The sequence below is a fragment of the Anguilla anguilla genome, chromosome 3 (assembly GCF_013347855.1).
Source record: "Anguilla anguilla isolate fAngAng1 chromosome 3, fAngAng1.pri, whole genome shotgun sequence".
NCBI classification, from domain to species: domain Eukaryota; kingdom Metazoa; phylum Chordata; class Actinopteri; order Anguilliformes; family Anguillidae; genus Anguilla; species Anguilla anguilla.
The window spans coordinates 23414813-23436962 of NC_049203.1; the positions used below are offsets into that span (position 1 = coordinate 23414813).

The 22150-nt window shown below is 39.0% G+C and overlaps 1 protein-coding gene across 1 annotated transcript; it reads right to left on the minus strand.

The window, feature by feature from the left end:
• Nucleotides 1–10037: 10037 nt before the first annotated feature.
• LOC118222559 (tumor necrosis factor ligand superfamily member 11-like) lies at nt 10038–17848 on the minus strand. Its single transcript, XM_035408237.1, has 4 exons — nt 17608–17848; nt 15670–15702; nt 13092–13221; nt 10038–12195 (listed from the first exon to the last, which is right to left on the minus strand). Exons 1-4 carry the CDS (start codon nt 17800–17802, stop codon nt 11759–11761), a joined length of 795 nt encoding a protein of 264 aa, XP_035264128.1. The 5' UTR covers nt 17803–17848; the 3' UTR covers nt 10038–11758.
• Between the last annotated feature and the right edge of the window lie 4302 nt (nt 17849–22150).

The window sequence follows — 22150 nt, forward strand, 5'->3', positions numbered from 1 at the left end:
TTTAATTTAGGTTTCTTGCGACATCAGTTCATTCCAATAATTGTCAATAAAACAAAACAAAAACAAAACAAAACAAAAAAACAAACAAAACACTGGCTTTCACGTGAGTGCATCAGAGTGTACATGCTTCAGCTGTATTGCTCTAGCATGGGGGAACAGCACACCAACACCATGTACTCATGTATGCACATGATATCACAATGATCATAATTAGGATGATTAATTTTGCACACACTGACATGTCATTGTACATATGTTGCTATATAGGAGAGATCCTGAGTTACATATGCTATTTGGTTTGATGTATTCCAGGTATTTAGTCATAAAGCATGCGGTAAATACCCAGGAAATCATATTTAAACCCAAATACCTCTCTAAGACTGAAAAATAATCCGTAAATGTTCTGTTTCAGTGATGTTCATGATCTTAAACCTTTTGTTCTTTAGTTAATTGTAATGCCACCCACTTTGATTCTGAATTCTTACACTTGGGGTGATTTTGTTTTTGCATACAAAATGCCAAAATGCATCCAACATGCTGAAAATTACAATGGGCTTATATATTAAACATATTATTGTATTTAAACTAGATTTGGTTTCTCTTTGCCACTAATAACTTAATAGACGTGGGAAACTGAAGAATATGTACCCCAAAGCCATGACTAACAAACTGATACAAAGAAACTATTCGGAAAAAAAATAAATATAAATCTGGCTACATTGAATATGAAATTATGCATAACTTCCCAGTTGTAAACTGGTTAGAACTTTCACAACTACAGGTTAAATTAACTATGCCCACATGAAACTAATTTAGGTCTTTTTTTTTACATCATTGTGACATGATGGCTTTGTATTACATTCTAATTGTATCACTATTCCATTGTGACATATAATGGCTTTGTATTACATTCTAATTATATCACAGTTCCATTGTGACATATAATGGGCAGTAAGCAGTACAGTAATCATAGCTTTGGTATCAAAGCAAAGATAGTCATCAATCAATGGATAAAAGCGCTATATAAATGCAGTCCATTTACCATTTACCATATCAAAGCCTGCATACACAGGCATCCCCAGGACCGAATTTGAGAATCAAGTGTGCCAATAGTGTTTCTGAACAATTGAGTAACAGAATGAATGGGAGGGGGTTTCACAAACCAGGATTGTTGAGTTAGCTGGGTACCTGCACTGAGTAATACCCAGAACATTCCCTTTTAGTTCTTTCCATGTTCCAGATTTGGGAGGGTTCCGGGTTTTACTCAGTGTGGTTATCCCGATAACTCAGTAGTCCTGCTTCGTGAAACGGGCCCCAGATACACAGCTCTGAGCTGATTTCTCTTTGTGATAGTTTAGTTTACAGGCATTTAGCATGCTGTTATCCAGAGTGACTTACATTGTATCCAATTATACAGCTGGATATATACTGGAGCATTGCAGGTTAAGTACCTTGCTCAAGGGTACAAGGGAACCTGCGACCCTTAGGTTACAAGACCAACTCCTTAGCCATTATACTACACTGCCGCCACGATGATGACCACGGGGAGGGGGAATCAGGACCACATGGCCTTGACATCACACAGCTTCTGTCTGGGTGTGTTTGCCGTTATTCCTGGCGGTTTCAGTATGTCAGAGTGTATAAATGTGACATGTCCTGACACACCTCTTTGGGGCTTTTAGCACATTCCCAGGGGGTTAAACACACAAAAAAAGAGACTGGAACTGTCATGAAAGCATCAGTCAGACAGATGATGGAATACAATTATGCAGAACATGTACATACTGTAAGTGTGAAAAATAGTAACAGCAGGCAATTACACTGTCAAATCGTCTGACTTTTCAAAATTAATCACACACACACACACACACACACTCACATGTGCCTAAGTAAAACATTGCATGTAGTTTCATGCCTTCTGAGTGAAGCATTGAAGCATATATCTTTGTCTATTTTATGTCAGAATAATTGTCTCCTATTGCTACAGTGTTCCAGACACATAAAACAAAGTATGTACTGTACTTAAATGCACCTTATTAAAAGATATGTTGTTCAGAAGTTTCTCGTCTTGATTGCACAGCGTGGTGAAAAAACAAAGTAATTATCTAATCACTGTCCTGAATTCAACTTTAAATGTTCTACATTGAAACAGTAGAAAGGAAATATAATACTGTATTTGCACAAAACATCTTTGCAACATATGTACTGTGAAAATGAAAACTGTGTAGTAAAATGAAAACAAAGCAGCTAATTAAAAGTATTAGTTTCATTCAAATACACTTCTGGAGTACTCCAAAATATCTTATGTTGCATTATTATAATGTAATTGAGACCTTTTAACAGGTTACTGTATAAAAAAAAAACATTGTGGTGCAAATGTTTACCTGAATACCAATGGGATGTGCCTTTGTATAAAACCTTGGAATTGAAGTCCAAAATTCCAGAAGATCAGCCAGTGTGAAGGACCACTGATCACCTCAATTCACTTCGTTTCACTTCTTCACTGATTGCCTCTTGACAAGGAGTCTCTCCAGTTCAGTTTGTCTGACATGACGTAGGACCAGAATATTTTATTGCTGTGTGTTATTTGCACCCAAGAATGTGCAATGAGTTCATTTATGTCAGTGTCATGTAATATTACTTCTGGCATCTACAGTTTATGAGCTGGCAGTCAAACCCTGATGCTCTCAAGTGTTATTAAATATTGCATATTAAATTATTATTAATTTATTTTTTAGTTCGTGATGATGTATAGTAAGCACACAGGACCGTAATGCAATCATATGGACTACTGTGAGCCATATTATTCAGGAATGTATTTTGGAAATTCGCACAGACTTGTCACAACTGTTGTATGGATCTGTAAGTGACTCACACGTACAAACCACTGTCATTGATTCAAACTTGCAAAATCTAGGCCTGCAATTAAAAGTACTGAGATATCAAAGATATTCAAAGATATCAAAATTAGACCAAGTTACAACAAACAATATTGCATAGTTTAGCTGACACAAATTAAACAAGCTGTATTCCAAAGCAGTGCAACCCAATGTTCCCTAAATTATTTCAAGTAACTTGACCTGGTATTTTTTTATCTTACCATTTGAAAGACAATGCGATCATTCAAACTTTATGCGTCTCATCCAAGTGTCAAATGACAATTATTTTCAGTGGAAATAATCAACAATTCAGCTGTTTTGCAGCTAAAAATGTTTTTAAATATGTTTGAACAATTGTCTGCATACAGTGTTTTGGGTGTACGAGATGCACATCAAGAATAAAATGCATTATTATTATCATTATTATTTTGAAAATTGTGTTCACAAATACATTTTTGAAATTATTTTACACTGTCAAAGAAATTAAACAATTTAATTATTTGTTTAAACTTTATTTGACCCACAATCACACTGTGCATTAGTGGGGAAAACATGTCTGGTTAGGTTTGTAAGATTCATTTTCATGAAAAAACATCTTCAATAAACAAAAATGCCAATTCTGCCCTGTCTATAAGGCATTAAATCAAATCTAGGCCTGCCATTAAAAGCATGCATTGATTTGGAGTCTCACAGAGCCTGTGGAGCTCTTTAAGGTCCTTTCTCTTACCTTCTTGACAGGTACTTGACATGTCAGCAGCCGGCCATCACGTTCAGGCTTCATTTATTTTTGCCTTGTCAGGCGGTCTTCATCTATCCCCATGTGTATCTTGCATTTAAGGCAGCATCAATCAATCACAGAGAAACACATTTTAAAGGAAAAAATATGATGCATATGGTGTCACTTGTGTTTATTGTAGCAGCACTACATATCAAATGTAGCTTGATTTGTTTTTGTAAGCTATGAATGTAATGTTTTTACAATTTTGTCAGGTTTGGCAAAACCAGTCTTCTGATTTGGCACCGAATTGCAATTCTCATCAAGCGTTTCATAAACATCTCACAAACCTCATAGACAAACAGCCTGCTATGAATACTGTGAAACTGAGTCTAGAGAATATGGAATTGTGCTGAATTCATCATTTCAAGATGTATTTGATTGACAGAGAACAAGTACACACAAACATGTACATGATTGATTTTGAAATTGCAAAGACATGGATGTCTTTCTACATAACTTCTTCCAAACTGCAGCAGGCATAAATAGTTTAACAGTTAAGTGAGGTACTTCATGAAGATTAGAGTATTACATGTACTGTATCATGCTCTGGATGTTTTCACCATCATATGCAAACAGTAGTAGACTAGCAGTCTTTGGCTAATTATAGCTTTTACACTACTGTGTGTATCAGGATAGTTCTTAAAAAGAGGCCGAATGGCTGTGTTGCTATTGTCTGAGCGCTAGTTGATCCCATATGAATGCAACTGAGCCTCTCCTTATTCACATTCCTCACTGTCTGCACAGATTATTCCTGAGTGTCAGTCTAAGGTGTGTGTGTGTGGCTGTGGGTGGTTGTGTATGTGTGTGTGTGTGTGTGTGTGCGTGCATGCGTGCTTGTGTGTATGTGTATGTGCATGTGTGTGTATGTGTGAGTGTGTCTGTGTGTGTGTGCCATGTCTGTATTGTGTCTGCACCTCTCCTGTTTGAAGAACCGCATGTTCCAAATTAAGCTGTGCATGTCTGTTCCCCAGAGTGAGCATGGAGACCACAAAAGCCCCATGATGCACTGCTGTAGGCGCCACTTCAGCGGGCAATGCTTAAATAGTCTAAATATTTTCAGGTGAAGATACTGTTTAAAAAAAATGCATTATCCGTAAAGTAATCTGAAGCAATCTTTGGTGGGCCATTAGCTCATTAAGTGCAGGAGTAATTATGTCTGAATCATCGGTCCCGTTTGCCTTCTGAATCCACCTCTCCTGGTGAAAAAAAAAATGAATTAAATTGATGCCACTTTCAGAGACACAAGGATCCCAGAGGGACAAGCACACTATCAGAATTAGTCACCCTTACTGACACTATTAAATTTCCTAATTTTCCCCCTTCTTTTTCCTCTCTGCACATCACAGTGTGTGGGTCAGCCATGATACAGTATAACCCCAATTAAAGTTAGGTGTTGGTGCTTTATAAGTAGTAATTGAAATAATGATATTAAAATTATATTTTTATCCATAAATATATGATAGTTAACATTCACAGAGTTACTTGGAAATACCCAGGACAGGCACCATACCTAAATAAAGTGATTAAACATTATTCAGTAAACCAGTAATAGCTTCCAGATTAATGTCGTCCATTATGCAATTTCAGTATCGTCAAGTGTGATACAAAGACAGTTACTAAAAAGACATAAGATTATGGCTGATGATGAAATACATGTAAAACACACTGTAATGTGACATTTTACATTTTCTATACAATGAACAGTAAAGTTTTGTGGTCTGAATTGCTCAAAACCAATGGAGGAAAGCCTACAGTACAGTGATTTTACCGACAGGCAAAAATATTAGTCAGAGAACCGATCAATTCAAGAGAAGGCAGTACTTGACCAAAATGGACAGCCCCATTTGGATGTGTGCTGTCCATGGTGCTGAAACAATCCCAATCTAGGCGTGCAAAAACTGCAAAGAAAATAATAATTTCAGGTGTCCTAAATTTAAGGCTTACCTTATGGCTATTTTCATGTCAAGAGCTCTTACAAATTCTAATCTTCAGTGCCTGGCAGTGAATTTTACTAGAACAAAGTATTGCCTTGCACTCTTCAAATAATAATGCCTCAGTGATGGGTTTGATAATTTAGGCAGAATACTCATGAGAACCAAACCTGGATTTACCTGATTGAGATCTCCCCTAAGCCAAAATTTGGTCTGTTACCTAGGACACACCAGGATACTGCTTTTTAGTTAAACTGACAGTCAAAATAGGCTAATTTAGCTACACTTAGCATAATAATTATGAGAAATTTGATTAAATTAATTTAAATTTGATGGCTCTGTGATACCTTTGAATCTTTGAATAAGCTACACACTTAAGCTTATGGCTGTAAGCTATCAGATCTCTGTCAGGGCCAGGATTTTGCGGGGGGGGGGATCAAGATGACAGCTTCTTGTCAACTCTCCATTAGTTGACCACTATGGTGCCAAGTTGCAAACTGTTGACTGGCTGACAGATAGCAGGCAGGCACTGGAGTCTGTATGTTTGCTGGCTGAGCCATTTCTTATTTGTATTCTGAATTATTGTTCTGGCAGCAGTTCCCGATAAGACCACCTGGCATATAAATAGTATGAAAAACTGCCACATCCTAGTTCAAGAGAAAATGTTGAATTTACTTTTATTATAAATTTATTGAATTTAGTATATAAATAAATATTTACCTGCTTGGTCTTAATTTTAATTAATTCATCTAAAACATTGGAAGTGATTAAAAACAGGATGTTATTTAAAAGGAACCAGAAAATAGCACTTCAGTAACAGTCTCAAAGAAAACACATTTTGACAAACACAATGAGCTATACACTCACCGGCCACTTCATTAGGTACTAGCCAGTACCGGATGTGGTCTTCTGCTGCTGTAACCCATCTGCTTCAAGGTTTGACGTGTTGTGTGTTTACAGTTGCCCTTCTGCATACCTCGGTTGTAACGAGTGGTTATTTGAGTTACTGTTGCCTTTCTATCAGCTCAAACCAGTCTGGCCATTCTCCTCTGACCTCTGCCATCAACAAGGCATTTTTGCCCAGAGAACTGCCGCTCACTGGACATTTTCTCTTTTTCTGACCATTCTCTGTAAACCCTAGAGATGGTTGTGCGTGAAAATCCCAGTAGATCAACAGTTTCTGAAATACTCAAACCAGCCCGTCTGGCACCAACAACCATGCCACGTTCACAGTCACTTAAATCACCTTTCTACCTCATTCTGATGCTTGGTTTGAACTTCAGCAGATCGTCTTGACCATGTCTACATGCCTAAATGCATTGAGTTGCTGCCACATGATTGGCTGATTAGATATTTGTGTAAACGAGCAGTTAAACAGGTGTACCTAATAAAGTGGCCAGTGAGTGTACATTTCTGGCAGTGCGGATGACTAATATTTCACATAAATTCCATTTGACATGCTCTTTATTACTGTTTCCTTGTCAAGGTGCTATTTGTATGGGCAGATCTTGAAAAAAATCCTTTTCCACTAAGTGAATATCAGAATGTTCCAGAGCAGCTCTTTGGCATAGGTTTGAAGATGATTTTAGTGACCTCAAAGCATAGTATTCTTTGGAATGATATTTCTCATCCTATGTGCTGTCCATCTCAGATACAAAAAACAAATACCACATCTCTATCACAGGGAGGATACCCATACAACAGTACACATAATATAAACATTTACTAATATGTGTGGTGTATGCTTCATGAAGTATGCAATGAACAGGTTTAGGTCATCTTTGATTAAAAGTAACAAACTCTCTGGAAAACTTGGGGAAGTGCATGGATCTATATTTGGGACCTTTTAACTAAGTTGCTTATTTATTTATTATCAGAATCTTTTTACAAAATTTTAACAGTGATAAGTAACAAATCAAATGTAGATGGAACATTAAACACAAGTGTTGAATACAGAACAACTCTGGTCTGTTGCATGGAAATGGGATTTCTTCACCCTGCATACTCGCTCCTGAGTTATGTGAGAGAAAGATAAGGAAAGCCATTTTTTATCAGAGTGCAATTAATGCTTATACTGTACCTAAAAATGAATAGAACATTGTTCACTAAAAAAAATGGTGCCATGAATCAGAAAATGAATAAGGAATGAATAATATATTTCATGGGATCTTAAAACATGCACATTTGGAATCATCGTTGCATTGAAACTGATATGCACATTCAGTTTGATGAACCTTCATAGTAGATTGGTGGAGGGAGAGTTAACAGCAAAGGACAGTTGCACTCCCAGTGTGGATAACAAAACTCCCATAAATATAACTTTGCAATTTCCTCTTCACCTCAGAATCAAAGGACCCCAGTGTTAAAAGTAATGATATTTCCTGTTAGCTAAATTTTGAAGTCCTTATGTCCACGTAAGTATTGTGACCACTTCAAATAATTGTTACAACAGCATGGGATATAGGATGTATTATTATACTGTAAACTATTTATTTATTTATTTTTATTCCAGTGAGGATTCCAGTGAAGGTTTTGGAAGTGTATCATGGGATATTATCCCACAGATGAGGGGTTTCAATTGCCTTTTCCGCTGTGTTATTCTGTTGAATTGTGGGGAGCAGTTTCCAGTATATGCTACATTCATTTATTTATTATTATATGCTCCTGTTCAAACTGTTGTCTCTTGAAATGAGCTCAGTTGTAAATTTGCAGACACCCTGCAAAATGTCAGTGTAAAATCAACTCTGACAGAGTACCTTTAACTCACAGAAAGCTCTTGTACATATTTCCTAGCGGACACTTGGACACCATTACAGTTGATGTAACACTGTTAGCGTTGATTTAACCTGAGTAGTTTTGCTGTGCACTGTTTATACAGGGTTGGCGGCAATGTGTACGCTATAACCAAGTTTTGATTTATAAAGAAAATGAACAGTGGACATCGCAAACAAGAGCAATATCATTTTTCTGTTTGAGGAGCTGTGGTGTGGGAACACCGATTGTTTTGAGCGACCACATAACTACTCTTATTAGGACTGCAGAAATGCAGCCCAGCAACATTTAGGGAGTAAGGTGCCTGTTTTGATCAAGCTCCAGCGTATTATGTGGTTCTGCACTGGAGTATCGAAGACCCACAATTGGCACAGAGCAGTGGCCCCATCGTGACCGCACTATAAACCATTGAACCAATTCCAAAATGAGCAAAATCCCTCTTCTTCTAGCTGTCAGAAGCAGCAGAATACAGTTATCGTCTGTATCCCAGAAAGCCACTCGCTCATGCTGTATAATATACTTGTTTCTTGTAGTTGCATATGGATTGCTGAAGCACTTTATACTGGATTATAACACATGTGAACCATTACATGATTCATTGAAACCTTCGGCTCTGCCAAAAGAGAAATTTGTAAAAAAAAAAGTGTAAGCATCCAGCATACTTGCAGTCACTATAGAAATTGGATTTTTTCATATTTGCATATTATGTAATGCTATTTGTGTCATTAAATCATTGATACGAAATAGATTGTGTATTACTGACTGTGCTGGAATGCATGCTTGTCAGTCTGGTCTTTCATTTAATTAAATTCTTTCATCTACTGAAAGTTCAAAAGCAATGACTCATACATAATGTACTGATTGTACTGAAAGACTCAATTGCAAATAATTGGCATTCAAGAAGACCAGCTGACTAACTCCTTATGCGCTGAAGCAGTTCCTCCTGTCTTAAACAGTTTGTCCTGCTTTTGAGAAAACACGCTTTGATGGCACCATTGCACAGATGTTGTAACTATGCACAACCTGTACCTCACCACCAATAGCCTTTCAGGTTTCATACTGCACTGCCCACCGCTGTTCTAGAGTAAGTGCTGCCCACTTCCCAGACGGTGCTGCAAGATGAAGACAGATATTTCAGAATAAATGTTGTTGCTGTTGCTAAAAATGTTGAAGTGTTACAGTAGTAAAGTGTGCTAAGCAGTAGCTTCTACTGTATGTAGATAGTAATTGAACTAAGGGTGAATTAACACCATGTGAGAGTTTGCAGTGTGTGGGAAAGACCCTCTTGCATCGTGCTGAATAGCACGATGCAAGGGGGTCTTTCCCCACACACAGCAAAGACAAGGGGTCTTTGCTGTGTGTTCTGGGGTTCCAGAAGAGCCAGTGTGGGTGCACACATCTGATTCTACTAATCAATCACTAGAGTCATTGCTAAGCACCTTGATTAGTAGAATCAGGATCAGGTGTGTGCAGCCACACTGGCCCTTTCTGGAGAAGACTGGGGACCCCAGCTCTAAAACATGAAAAGCACCTAATTAAGAAAAAATGAACAGCTTGTTAAAATTCTGGGATTGCTGTTGAGGTTGGAATGAAAACCAGCATACACAGGGGTACCCCAGGACCGAGTTTGAGAACCACTGAGCTAAACGTTATAAAAGAAAAAAAAAAAACAATAAATGTATTCAGAAAGTTGTTTTATTATTTTAAGTGCTATAAATAACATACAAAAAAACATATACAAATGTATAACTTAAAACCTTTCCCAATGCCCGCAGTTCTTATCTGAAAATATGATAATTGAGAAGTTCTATTTTTTTTTTTGAGAGACAACTCAAAGTTTTATTTGTAAGACAAAACCAAGTATATTTACTAATTGCGTATTTACAACCTCAGGCAAAAGTGCAACCTATCATAATGTGCACAGTAGAACCAAAGTATCACAAACCTTAGAGTTATGGACAGACAAGTCAAATTAACATGGAACCACGCCATTGGCATATCCAATTGTGCTTCATCAGGCCTATTTATCATATCCATAGGATTATAGCTCAACAATCAGAGTAGCCAATTTAAACATAAGGCTATCATAATGTAAGCCATGAGTCTAATCCATAAAGGATTAAAATTCATAAAAAAATATTTTGACATAACTTTCAAAGTTTCATGAATGACTGATAGAGATTCATATCTTGAAGATTCTACTTTATAACAGAATGCACACACTGTTGTTGCAGGTCTCAACAAGTAAATCATTAGTTGTCAGTGAAGTATGACTTAATATCAAATAAATAAATACATTGAATGCATTGTCTCCTGTCATGTTTAGAAGGAAAACAAGAAATGAAATTCTTTTATTAAATCGGTGGATCACCAAACTCAATTTGGCTGAAAAGCAATCTTAAGTTAAGACTGTGACCGTGTCTGAAACAGCCTACGGTGTCCTCAAAATATGTATTGTCTACTAAACATACAGCCCACTGTTTAGTGCATATTTTTAGTAAACAATGGACAGTATGTGAAAAATATCATCCATACTAGTTTCCAGCATACTGCAGAAGTGTCATAAGACGAACCGTCCTGCCTCATCCTCTCTGATTTATGAGACCTCAACACTCCCACACAATTCTGTGGGACCTCCTAAAAGTATGGTTCACTTCCTGAAAAGTGTGCTTCTGAATACATTCATCGAAACCCTGGGAAATAAGTATCATCTGGGAATGTGAACCACACTACTGTACATTTATTTAAAATTTTCCTTACTTGACAACTTTCTCATTCGGTGTTGTCAACTTATATACACAACAGTAGGTAAGTAAGCTGTTTCGGACACGGCCTGCCATTTCTCACTCAGGCAGAGCAGACAGTCCAGCTATCTTTGGTTTTGTTTTCCCACTTTTTGGTGCATTGTTTACTTTGCTTCATAATCAAATCCTTTTGAAAAAAACACAAAAAAAAAAATTTATGCAGGAGCATAAAGGGGGACGAAAGGGGGATGGTGGCCTCAGGGAGCTGTACCGCCATAAACCGTCTTCCTGCCCCTTGTTCTGAGAAAGCCACCCTCATGGAATGAGACACACCGGTTTTCAGTGCTTGGTAGTTCTTGGACCATTTTCAAAATGTAAGACAGGATCATAAGCAGAGAGTTCAGCGCAGGATAGACATGTTTATTTATCTTTTTTGGCCCCTATTATCTCTGAAGTAAGAATGCCCAACTTGTGTGTGCAACCTCCTTTGTCAGTTTGTGCAGGCAGACCTTGGGAGCCTGATATACCAGGAAGGGGGTCACGCTCAGGTACACAATATCCCGCCTGACCCGAAATTCCTCTCAAGCAGCTTGAGGCTATGGCCAGTTCTCCTAACCCTAAAGGTACTGCAGTCAATCATGCGAAACCAAGCAATCATTTGCTTATCTTGAAGGCACCAAAGTAACTCCCTTCTGCGTCGGGGTCCAGCATCCAGGGATTGGACACCTTGACCAAGAGCCCATCCCCTTCCTTCAGGGCAAAGATCCCGCCCTGCTGTTCGCAGTACATGTTATAGTCAGTTGTCCCCCATTGCTGGGTGCTTCCGCTCTTCATGAGGACCGTGGGCGTGATGGTGTTCTGGGTGTGCTTCTCATGATAGATGTACTGGATCAACTGTGTATTGTCCTCCAGCTGGTGGCTGGGTCTGGCGCCTGGCTCATATGCGTTGGCGTAGTATCGGAAGCAGGTCTTGGCGTAAATGTAATACAAACCCCCTACCTGGACCAGAATGCGACCGTTGTGGTACCGGAATCGTTCCAGGTTACCCTGGGCGTCATTCCAATGAATCATCTTCACCTGAATCTCACCTTCTGCAAAAGGAAATGAAAGACAAATAGCGAGAGAGAGAGAGAGAGAGAGAGGTGGTCAAAGGGAGAAGAGAAGAGAGAGACAGAGAAAGAGAGGGAGAGAGAGCACATTTTAACTTTGCACAACATACTTTTTCCATTAATTGCACACTTGCTGCTTCGGTCCAGCAACTGCCAAACTTGCAGTGTCATGTGAGTAACAGTAAAGTAACACTTCATTAATCTGAATCTGAGGATAAACCTCAAAGCATGCGAAAAGCAAAAGGGGGCTTGGGGTATGGTGGGGGATGCTCCAGCTGCCATTTCAGTCGGCGTGGGATGGAGGACATGAGGAGTCAGTTATGACAATGAAGAGCTGCAGAGCTTTTAAACGTCGCCTAGATGCAGTGGTTCGTTAAGCGTGAAAGGTGACGTGTCATATCCTGAGCAGTGACTGAGTCATGCTGTCGATAAATCAAACTGGAGTGAAACAAGAGAAAGGCAGGGACAGAAATGCACTACACTCCGGGTGGATTAGCAATGCGCCACTCGAGATTTGAGAGACATTTACAACAGACTGTAAACCACTGACCGCCATTTGGCCTAGCTGACCTCTGCCCCTTTACTTTGCAGTGCACTTAATTCATTTCACGTTCACATTCGACCATCTGACAGATGCTTATTCAGACTGACGTACCCGGTTTTCCTTTTTAGATAGAATCCATTTCTACAGCAGGACATTCACTTGATCAGTTCACCTCTGTCCACCGATACAAAGGTGGTGCTTTGCCTGGTAATCAAGCCTATTACATCTTGACTTAAATCAAAACCCAGTTACCTAGCCATTATACTTCACTGACACCGCTATCTTCTCTATTATTATTAGCCACGTGTGGCTTCAGTGCATCAGATGGACTTACTTTGGGCATAGTCGATGGGTGTCCTGATGGGCAGATGAGCCATTGGGGTGGGGCTTTTTATGTACTTTATTCTTTGTTTTTTTCTGGGTTCTCTAAGCGCTCTTGCAAGGATGGGACCCGTCTGCACCGCCTGCAAAAACAGAAGGAACATGGGTAACAATCTGGGACCTTATTCACATGGGATGCATCGGAATCAGGAAGCAAGAGCAAAGTTTACTTTGATCTTGCAGGATTCAATATCCAGATGTAAAAAAAATATATATATTTCAAGCCTTTGGAGTAAGAAGGCTGCACAGACTTTAAATAAATATAACCCCAAAATGGGAAGTTCACAAGGGCTGTGGAACATATCATGACTCAAAGGTACTTAACTCTGATCTGAACAATCCATTACTGTAGAGATGATAAATAGCCACAGTACATTCAATACAGTGTATAGCTGAGTACAGGAAACCCTAATATTTAACTTAATTAAATCCTTGTTTTATTCCGCAAAACTGTCATTCCCACGCATTTCAGGAATGACTGAAATTCATTTTGCTATTTTATTTTTATTTAACCTTTATTTTAATTTTTTTAAAGTTTATTGCAAGCAAGATCTGGTAGCAGAATTAAATGCATGCACATTACAAAGGAAAACGCAAATAAAAAGCATCAAGCATGGGAATCGCACACATGCACGCATGCACGCACAAACACACACACACACACACACACACACACACACACACACACGTTCACAGGTAACAACCAAAGTATTTAATCTACCTATAAACTCTATAAAATCTACATATCAGCAAAATGTGGCATGAGTTGATATGTTTAAAAATATGTTGCAAAGCCACAAGTGAGATTTTAATCTTACCAGAAATTACATATATATATATAAGAGGGTCGCCCTTGTCTGCTGAATTTCAGTGTGTCAGTACTTCAGTGCATAATTTAAGAACACTGATTGGCTAAAGGGTCCATACACCTTGTTCCCATGGCCAAAATTGGCAGCTGATTAAAAAAAAAAAAAACTACAGACACTGACCCCTCATGACTGAAGTGTTGAGATCCTTGCATTACGTTATCATAATTGCAGCTGTGAAACTTATGCTAAACAAGGCCTCTGAGTATCACTTTCATTCCAACAATACTTTCTTCATAAATAGGGAGCATAGGAAAACATGCCAAATCCTAACATGGGTCATTTTATTACCGACAGAACGTAGAATATAATGTACATCAGCCAAGATGATTCATTAAGATACACAATCTCAAATCCATGTTATTTATTTATTTATTTATTTTTTTACAACAAATTAATTAAACCTTCCAAGACATCTTCAATGTGTCCCATGGTAAAAACGTTACACAATGCAGGAACAGCAGAGTGGATGGCAGCTTAATAAACCCGTCAAACACAGACAATGCAAAAGCACAGTACGTGGCTTGAATTTATTATGGCCAATATTAGAGACCTCATCAAACAATGATATCTTCTTCCAAAGTAGCCTGGGGTGGTTTAGGCAAGTATCCCTTTGCAGTAAAAACAGCTAAAATGAGTCATTTTAGGTCAAGCTAAGCCATTAAATACAATGCTTTGCCAAATCCAATGTACGGTACGTGATCTAGCAAGGATGATGCAGTTTGAGTATTAAATATCTTTATATATTTTCAAGCGTTCATATTTCCACCCATTTACATACAGCAAGAGCAAAGATTCACATGACATATTTCACACGCACACACAGACACACACACAGTGCACCTGCCCCCCCCCGCCCCCCCAAGATGACACAGATACTGTAATGACTCCAACATGCAGTGAAGTTAAACAACACAAAGATCTTCTTGAAAAGATATGACTCACAAAGAAACAAGCATAGATTCCAGCAAAAGCCACATTACAAAGCCACTGATGCTGATGTAGCAGAACTCACTGTGAACAGGAATCCAGTAAAGATGATGACTTTACTCTGGCGTCCAGACAAGAGTGCAATTAGTCCCCTGTTGTGTGTGTGTGTGTGTGTCTGTGTGTTTGTGTGTGTGTGTGTGGTTGGGGGGTTTCTTTTTCACAGTGGTTTAATCCTGCCTCATGTCATGGATAGTCCCATGGTGTTAAAAGGACCACACCTGTTGCCATGACAATGAGTGAGCCTTGGGTTTATGTGGTTGATGCTTGATACGTATTTCGTCTGACCACATTGGTTACAGAAATGTTTTGAGGAAGCTGTTGTGTGCAAAGACAGAAAAAAAATAGAAAGCGATAGACTATTCCCATGGTTGGGACAGAATTAGACTTTGACCTTCACAAGTCAGAAACTTATATTACTGTTTATATTCCCAATCAGTAAAAGAGGACACCCAATTTAAAATCATAATAGCGGCTAACAAATAAGCTATTGTTATTTAGTGGATTTATGAGGACTTCACTGATCAATCGTGTGTAACTGTATGAGCAAAAAATGTAAGGGTATGAAACAGCATTGCATATAGAAAGTGCAGTGTTAGAATTCATGAGCTAACACACATTGCAAATGCACAGTGTGCCAACTGTGCAGTCTGATAAGTCATCAAAAGAGAAACTCACCTCTAGAGATTTCCGCTGAACTGTAAAGTCTACCTAGAAAAACAACACAAGGAACAACTGAATTAACTGAAGCGTGTCTCAAATTAACTAAGTATGTGTCAGAAACAATGCAGTAAAATTCATCACTAGGAAGACATCTGTGGTGAGTCAGATCTGCATCTGTCAAAATACAGCTTTCCACTTTGTTCCGCAGTAAAAGACGTCTAAGTGGCACGCTGCGTCTACTCTAACCTCAAGCCTCCTGTTGGTACTTTGTGAGTGCACCTGCTGTTTTACTGATTGTTGGTTTCCGGAATGATGACAGAAAATGCTGAGTGTCGCCCTTCACGTATGCTACAGGTGCTACTGGGAGCGCTTGATGTGGTGCACAGTATCAGCGCCTAAACTTCCGTTTCCCAGCAGCATCGTGACTAACGAAAACAGTAACAGATGCAGCAAAATAACAACCGAAAAACAAGGATCGAACATTTTAACATTTGCTGTTATTTCTGTTTGCTATTATTCCGGTTTGATGGCAATCCGAATGGCTGATTTGATTGGCTACTTCGTACAGCCACTGATCATGAACATGCCGACAGTGCGATCTCTGTGGTGTTACTGTACTATTCTATTCCAGATGGTAACAGATGTTCCCCACTTCGCGAGTGACCCAGGATAACAGTATCTGCCAAATTCCAATTATATAACGGAATGCACCGTACCGAAAAGGGATATCTCAAAGTGATTCCTCAATTTTTTCATTTAACCCTTTGTAACTGCAAGACACCATCCCTCTAAATCTCTTTTTTTAATGAATGCAACAAATTAATTTTCGTACCACAATTAGGCCTACTACTACCAGTTTTCAAAGTAGCCTATCCCATACAGCAGCCAACATATTTCCCAATGTTTCTTCGCCAAAATAAATAAATAAATACATAAATGTGCTCGTTAACATCACCAAAGCTGAAAAAAATCAGACGTGAGCCAAATTAAACACAAATAAATAAGCAAATTCCACAAAGCACAAATGGTTTAAATCTCACGATGCAAACATTTAGATGAGAAGAGCAAAACCCACAATAGGGGCCACCTGAAGGTCTTGGAAGAAATGCTGCATGGACGAAGACGATCATTTCAGTTTCAAGGTAAAAGTTAGATTAAGACCGAGTTCCCCTTCTCCAAGCGCAATTTTATGCAACCTGACACCATTATTTTGCAGAAAAGTAGACCAACACTGTCCAGGCAAAACATGGTATTGAAATAATATTATGGTATTCTTAAACTGAGATAGGATAGGCTACGGGCTACGGGTACGCCTGATATGCATATAATGTGTTTCACATCGCATACTAAATCTACTGGAACACGGTAACAGTTTCAGAGCCTATACTTTGCGGTTCCTGTGCTATTGTATTTACTTTTTTAATCGCTTAGGAACGCCTCAGTACAGATGTTAATTACAATGAAATAGAAGAAAACTCACACCGGGAAATGTGTCGAGCTCACCGAATCCTTATTAGCTATTAGTTTTCCAAAGCATGTCACGCGCTGCCTTTCAGCAATAGCAACTCCCTCAAAGGTGTAGGAAATAAACTAGGGTAGCAAATCCAAGTCTGCCGCAAATTGAAACTTACTGTTGCAGTTCTTGGAAAGTGCAGAGCGCTGACTTTACTGACCGTACACATTTGGGAAATTTAAAAAACCATTCTAACATTAAGCTATGCATCCTGATAACACCTATGGCTTGCACGAACAGTGCAATGAGTAAACAACTATTCGCAATTTCATCATTCTTAATACTACATTATTAGTGTTTAACAAAGTGAAAGTAACAGAATTTTGAGTTTGAAATTCAAGTTGAAAACACAAAATGCTGACCGAAAACCATTCTGTCAAATGTGTAGCAAGAATTGACAGTCTTCGACCAAATGAATAGTGGTTAAACACATAGCCTACCTCGTGAATATAACCAGTTAAATGTAGCAGGATTGCTACACTCGATGCGACCTGAAGCAATCCCATGACAATGAGCGTTCCAAAAATAAATGACCTGCAACTCGGCTCAGAACTCTTGGCGGAATGTAGTCGCGGTTGACCATTCTCCATTTCACTAGGATCCCGCAGGTAACCGTAATTATCATTCGCTGCCATGGGCTCTTGCGTTTAATATTAATCTAAGTGGAAGGAAGCAAAATGATGGTAATGGATAGATATACACAGTGGGTGGGTAGTATGGTTAGCTTCCTTTACAGAGAAGAGCCAATCAGATTAAAGTAATCGCAATAATTAAGTAGTGTGGTTAGAGTACGGCGGTACAGGTTAAACTAGACGGTTCACATCACGCATGAAAATCACCTCTCAGAAAAGGGTAGGATAAATGGATTTTTTCTAGTTATAAGGAAATAGCCGCCGCGCGTAATCCGAGTGCTTGAAACTTCTAAGACACAGACATTGCATAATTTACCTGCAGCAAAGGCAACCAATGACATGACTTACTTTCTTGTCCGTTTGCTCTGCATTCTATCTAGAAATATTGTTTTGTTAATTCAGGTCTCCAACTTTAAAAAAGCCAGTGCACGTTTGGTGATCACTCGGGCAAAGTCTCCTATAACGACTTAAATGGCGGAGCCTAATGTCTTAGTTAACATAATGGCCAACAACTACTCTAAAATAATCGATTGCGTACACTAGCCTACTATCACTGCGAAATATTCAGAAAAGGCGCGTTCAGGATGTTCATTAAATAATACTAGCCAATATTGTCATTGATAAGTAGGGGAGAGTCGCCATAAATGTAAATTTTTGGATTTTGCTAATTTACTTAGAAAATAATCTAGCACTATGAAATTTCACTTCAGGCAACTTCTACATGTCAGTAGTCAGTAGCCTTAATTCGTTACTTTACATTAATCAAGTCGGATACCACTAAAACGCTCGCTGTCCGATGTTACATATACCACCTAGATGGAATGATTCTTTTTGAGGTGTGGAATAATTCTAATAGTAAATTGAAACGTTCCGTAATGTGCGTCCGGAAGCAGGTTTTTTCAACACATTCTAATGTCAATCAAGGAAACACATGTGCAATGGTAACGAGAGATCAGCCACATCCTCATTGTGAAGAATGTGCCTATATTCATGAAAAAGCTATGCACACATTGATGAACAAGCGCCTTCGTAACTACCGTAAAGTCCGTTTTGGCAACGTACAAATCGATTTGTTTGTCATCACCCAGGTAAGCTTTTACGGACCACTCTGGTCTGTGCTTGCTGTAAATGTCTGTGACCAGGTAGCTGTTTCTTTCCAATTAATTACTTGGAGCATCCTGAAGATGATGCTGTGTCAACGCAACAAGCACATTAGCGGGACACATTTTACAAAACACTGAACTAACTTAAACGATCAAACACGTTGATGAGTGCAATGAATCTATTTCACAAATATGAAACACCATTTAAAATGCCTAAGGTCTCCCCTAAAGGGAACGACATGTAGAAGGTTTTTAAACACTATCGAGTGTACCTAATCTCCAGATCTGAAGCACTCTCCATGACCTCTCTATCTACCAACTCTCTCGTTTTTTCTTTAACGGCGTTCTGTAAAATAACAGCAAAAAGCACGTTGTTTGTTATAGCAATTCAGAGGCGGTGACTGCTTAAAATGATCTTTTTTTTTAATGTGGTAAAATTACTCCCAGAACATATTTTTACGTACCTCGATCAAAATAGATTTTTAGGAAAATTTCCCACGAAGGTTGTCGAATTTCTCCGTTCTTTTGGCAATTGGTAGAGGACTGAATTGCGCTTGTACAAACCTTAAATGGCTAACAGCACTATAGCAGCGCAGTGTACAAAAAGTTAGTAGCCGTGTTGCATTTATAGCGACTCTCCCCTGCGCTTTGGATAAACATTGGTTTATGTTTCCTTTCTCAGTGCGTATTAGTGATACGATATCTACACATTCAGAATTTGTAGTTTAGTTATTATTAGCACTGCCGCTACTGCTAATATTAATCAGATGCACTTGCGTTTCTCCTACATTGATTCGGCCTGGGCAAGAGGTAAGAGCATCTGCAGAATGGATGTAATGTATTAGGAGGTCGTTAATCAACTGTCTATGGCAGCAAATGGGTCGTGCAGTAATAAAGTCAGGAATTAAGTTTTTTTGTAATTCATTTTTTACTACACTTTTTAATAACGTTTACTTTTACAGTCCATTGTATGTATTTTCTAAATTTTGCATTGCCATTGTATTACAGACTGAACGTGTCATGGACATCTCTCTCTCTCTCTCTCTCTCTCTCTCTCTCTCTCTCTCTGCAGGGAAGTATAATAGTTTAGTGCACTACTAAAACAACATGTATTTCACAATAATTGTGCAGGGCTGAAGAACAGGACAGAATGTTGAAAAAATTATTTGACAGAAAGTGCCTGGAAGACAATTGCTATGACAAATTAAGAGACAAGGGAAGGTAAGAATGCTTGGAATTTTGGACGTGAAACAAAGATTTATGATTGTAGCAGACTTGATACAACTTGATCCAGGAGACTGCAAAAGACATTAAGGCTGTTCATAAAGATCCCTGGTAGTGCTGGGGTCATGATGGAACCAGAGTAAACTGGTGTTTGCTTTTCAGAATCACAGTAGGGCAGACCATACCCTTCATCCCAGTGTGAGGGAGACAGAAACCACTTCTACAACTAGGCAGCCTGGGGGACAAATGTTACCTGCCATGAACATACTCTTGACCCTTTGGTCATGGAGAAAAAAAAAGAAAGAAAGAAAAAAAATGTATATATATATATATATTCATATGCCTCAAAAATGTGACTAAGTCAAGACTGCATATCAATAGTGTCCACATACCCAGAATGATAAGGAGTATTTATGCATATTTAAATAAGGTATCTGACTTGAATGCACACTATAAAAGCAATAAATAAGTATTCAAGGAATCTACCGCCAAGTAAGAAATAGCTGAAGAACACAGTTGTACATTCACCGGCCACTTTATTAGGTACACCTGTTCAACTGCTCGTTAACACACATATCTAATCTGCATTTAGGCATGTAGCCATGGTCAAGACGATCTGCTGAAGTTCGAACCAAGAATAAGAATGGGGAAAAAAGGTGATTTAAGTGACTTTGAACGTGTCATGGTTGTTGGTGCCAGACGGGCTGGTTTGAGTATTTCAGAAACTGCTGATCTACTGGGATTTTCATGCACAACCATCTCTAGGGTTTACAGAGAATGGTTCAAAAAAGTGAAAATATCCAGTGAGCGGCAGTTCTCTGGGCGAAAATGCCTTGTTGATGGCAGAGGTCAGACCAGAATGGCCGGACTGGTTCGAGCTGATAAAAATGCAAAAGTAACTCAAATAACCGAGGTATGCAGAAGAGCATCTCTGAATGCACAACATGTCGAACCTTGAAGCAGATGAGCTACAGCAGCAGACGACCACACCGGGTGCCACTCCTGTCAGCTAAGAACAGGAAACTGAGGCTACAATTGGCACCGGCTCACCATAATTGGACAATAGAAGATTGGAAAAAACGTTGCCTGGTCTGATGAGTCTTGATTTCTGCTGGGACATTTAGATGGTAGGGTCAGAATTTGGCGTAAACACTATGAAAGCATGGGTCCATCTGTCATGTTCTGTGTTTCCGTCTCTGTCTTTCCTTGTTGGGCCGCCAGACGGCAGCACTTCTGTTTTGTGTCCTGCTTGTACCCTGTTTAATTGTATTATTGTTTTCAATTGTTCAGTTATTGTTTTTTGGTTGTCTCGTTTTCCCTTCCCTCTCTGTGGCCTGATTGTGCATTGTGCCCTGCTGTGTCTCGTCAGTGTCTTGTCTATTTAAGTTCCCTTCTCCCTGACTCAGGTGCTGGATTCTTGTTTATTTGTTTGTGTGTGCCTCTGATCGTGTTTCTGCCCCGCGTGTTTCCTCCTGAAAGTAGCTTCTGGTGTTTTTGCCCACTTTCCATTTTTACGTGCTTTTGGATTTTTGGATTTTATTTGTTTCCTTAGTTTTGTAAATTTACTTTGTTTTCTAGGAGTTGCCCTGCGAGGCCTTTTGTTCCCTTTTGTTCCGGATTTGTTTGTTCTGTTTTTTGTTAAGTAAAGTCTTTGTTTCTTACCGTATGGAGTTTTGAGTTTTTTCCCCTCACTCTGCTTTTGGGTCCTAACCCCCCACTACTACCTGACACCATCCTGCCTTGTATCAACGGTTCAGGCTGGTGGTGGTGGCGTAATGGTGTGGGGGATATTTTCTTTGCACATTTTGGGCTACTTAGTACCAATTGAGCATTGTTTAAACGCCACAGCCTACCTGAGCATTGTTACTGCCCATGTCCATCCCTTTATGACCACAGTGTACCCATCTTCTAATGGCTACTTCTAGCAGGATAACGTGCCATGTACCAAAGCTCTAATCATCTCAAACTGTTTTCTTGAACATGGCAATGAGTTCTCTGTACTCAAATGGCCTCCACAGTCACCA

Coding starts and splice junctions, on each gene's coding strand:
- LOC118222559 (XM_035408237.1), bottom strand. CDS start 17,802: ATGGCAGCGAATGATAATTACGGTTACCTGCGGGATCCTAGTGAAATG. Junction 15,703..17,607: donor TAACTGGTTATATTCACGAG/GTAGGCTATGTG, acceptor TTGTTTTTCTAG/GTAGACTTTACAGTTCAGCG. Junction 12,196..13,091: donor ACCCATCGACTATGCCCAAA/GTAAGTCCATCT, acceptor TTCCTTTTGCAG/AAGGTGAGATTCAGGTGAAG.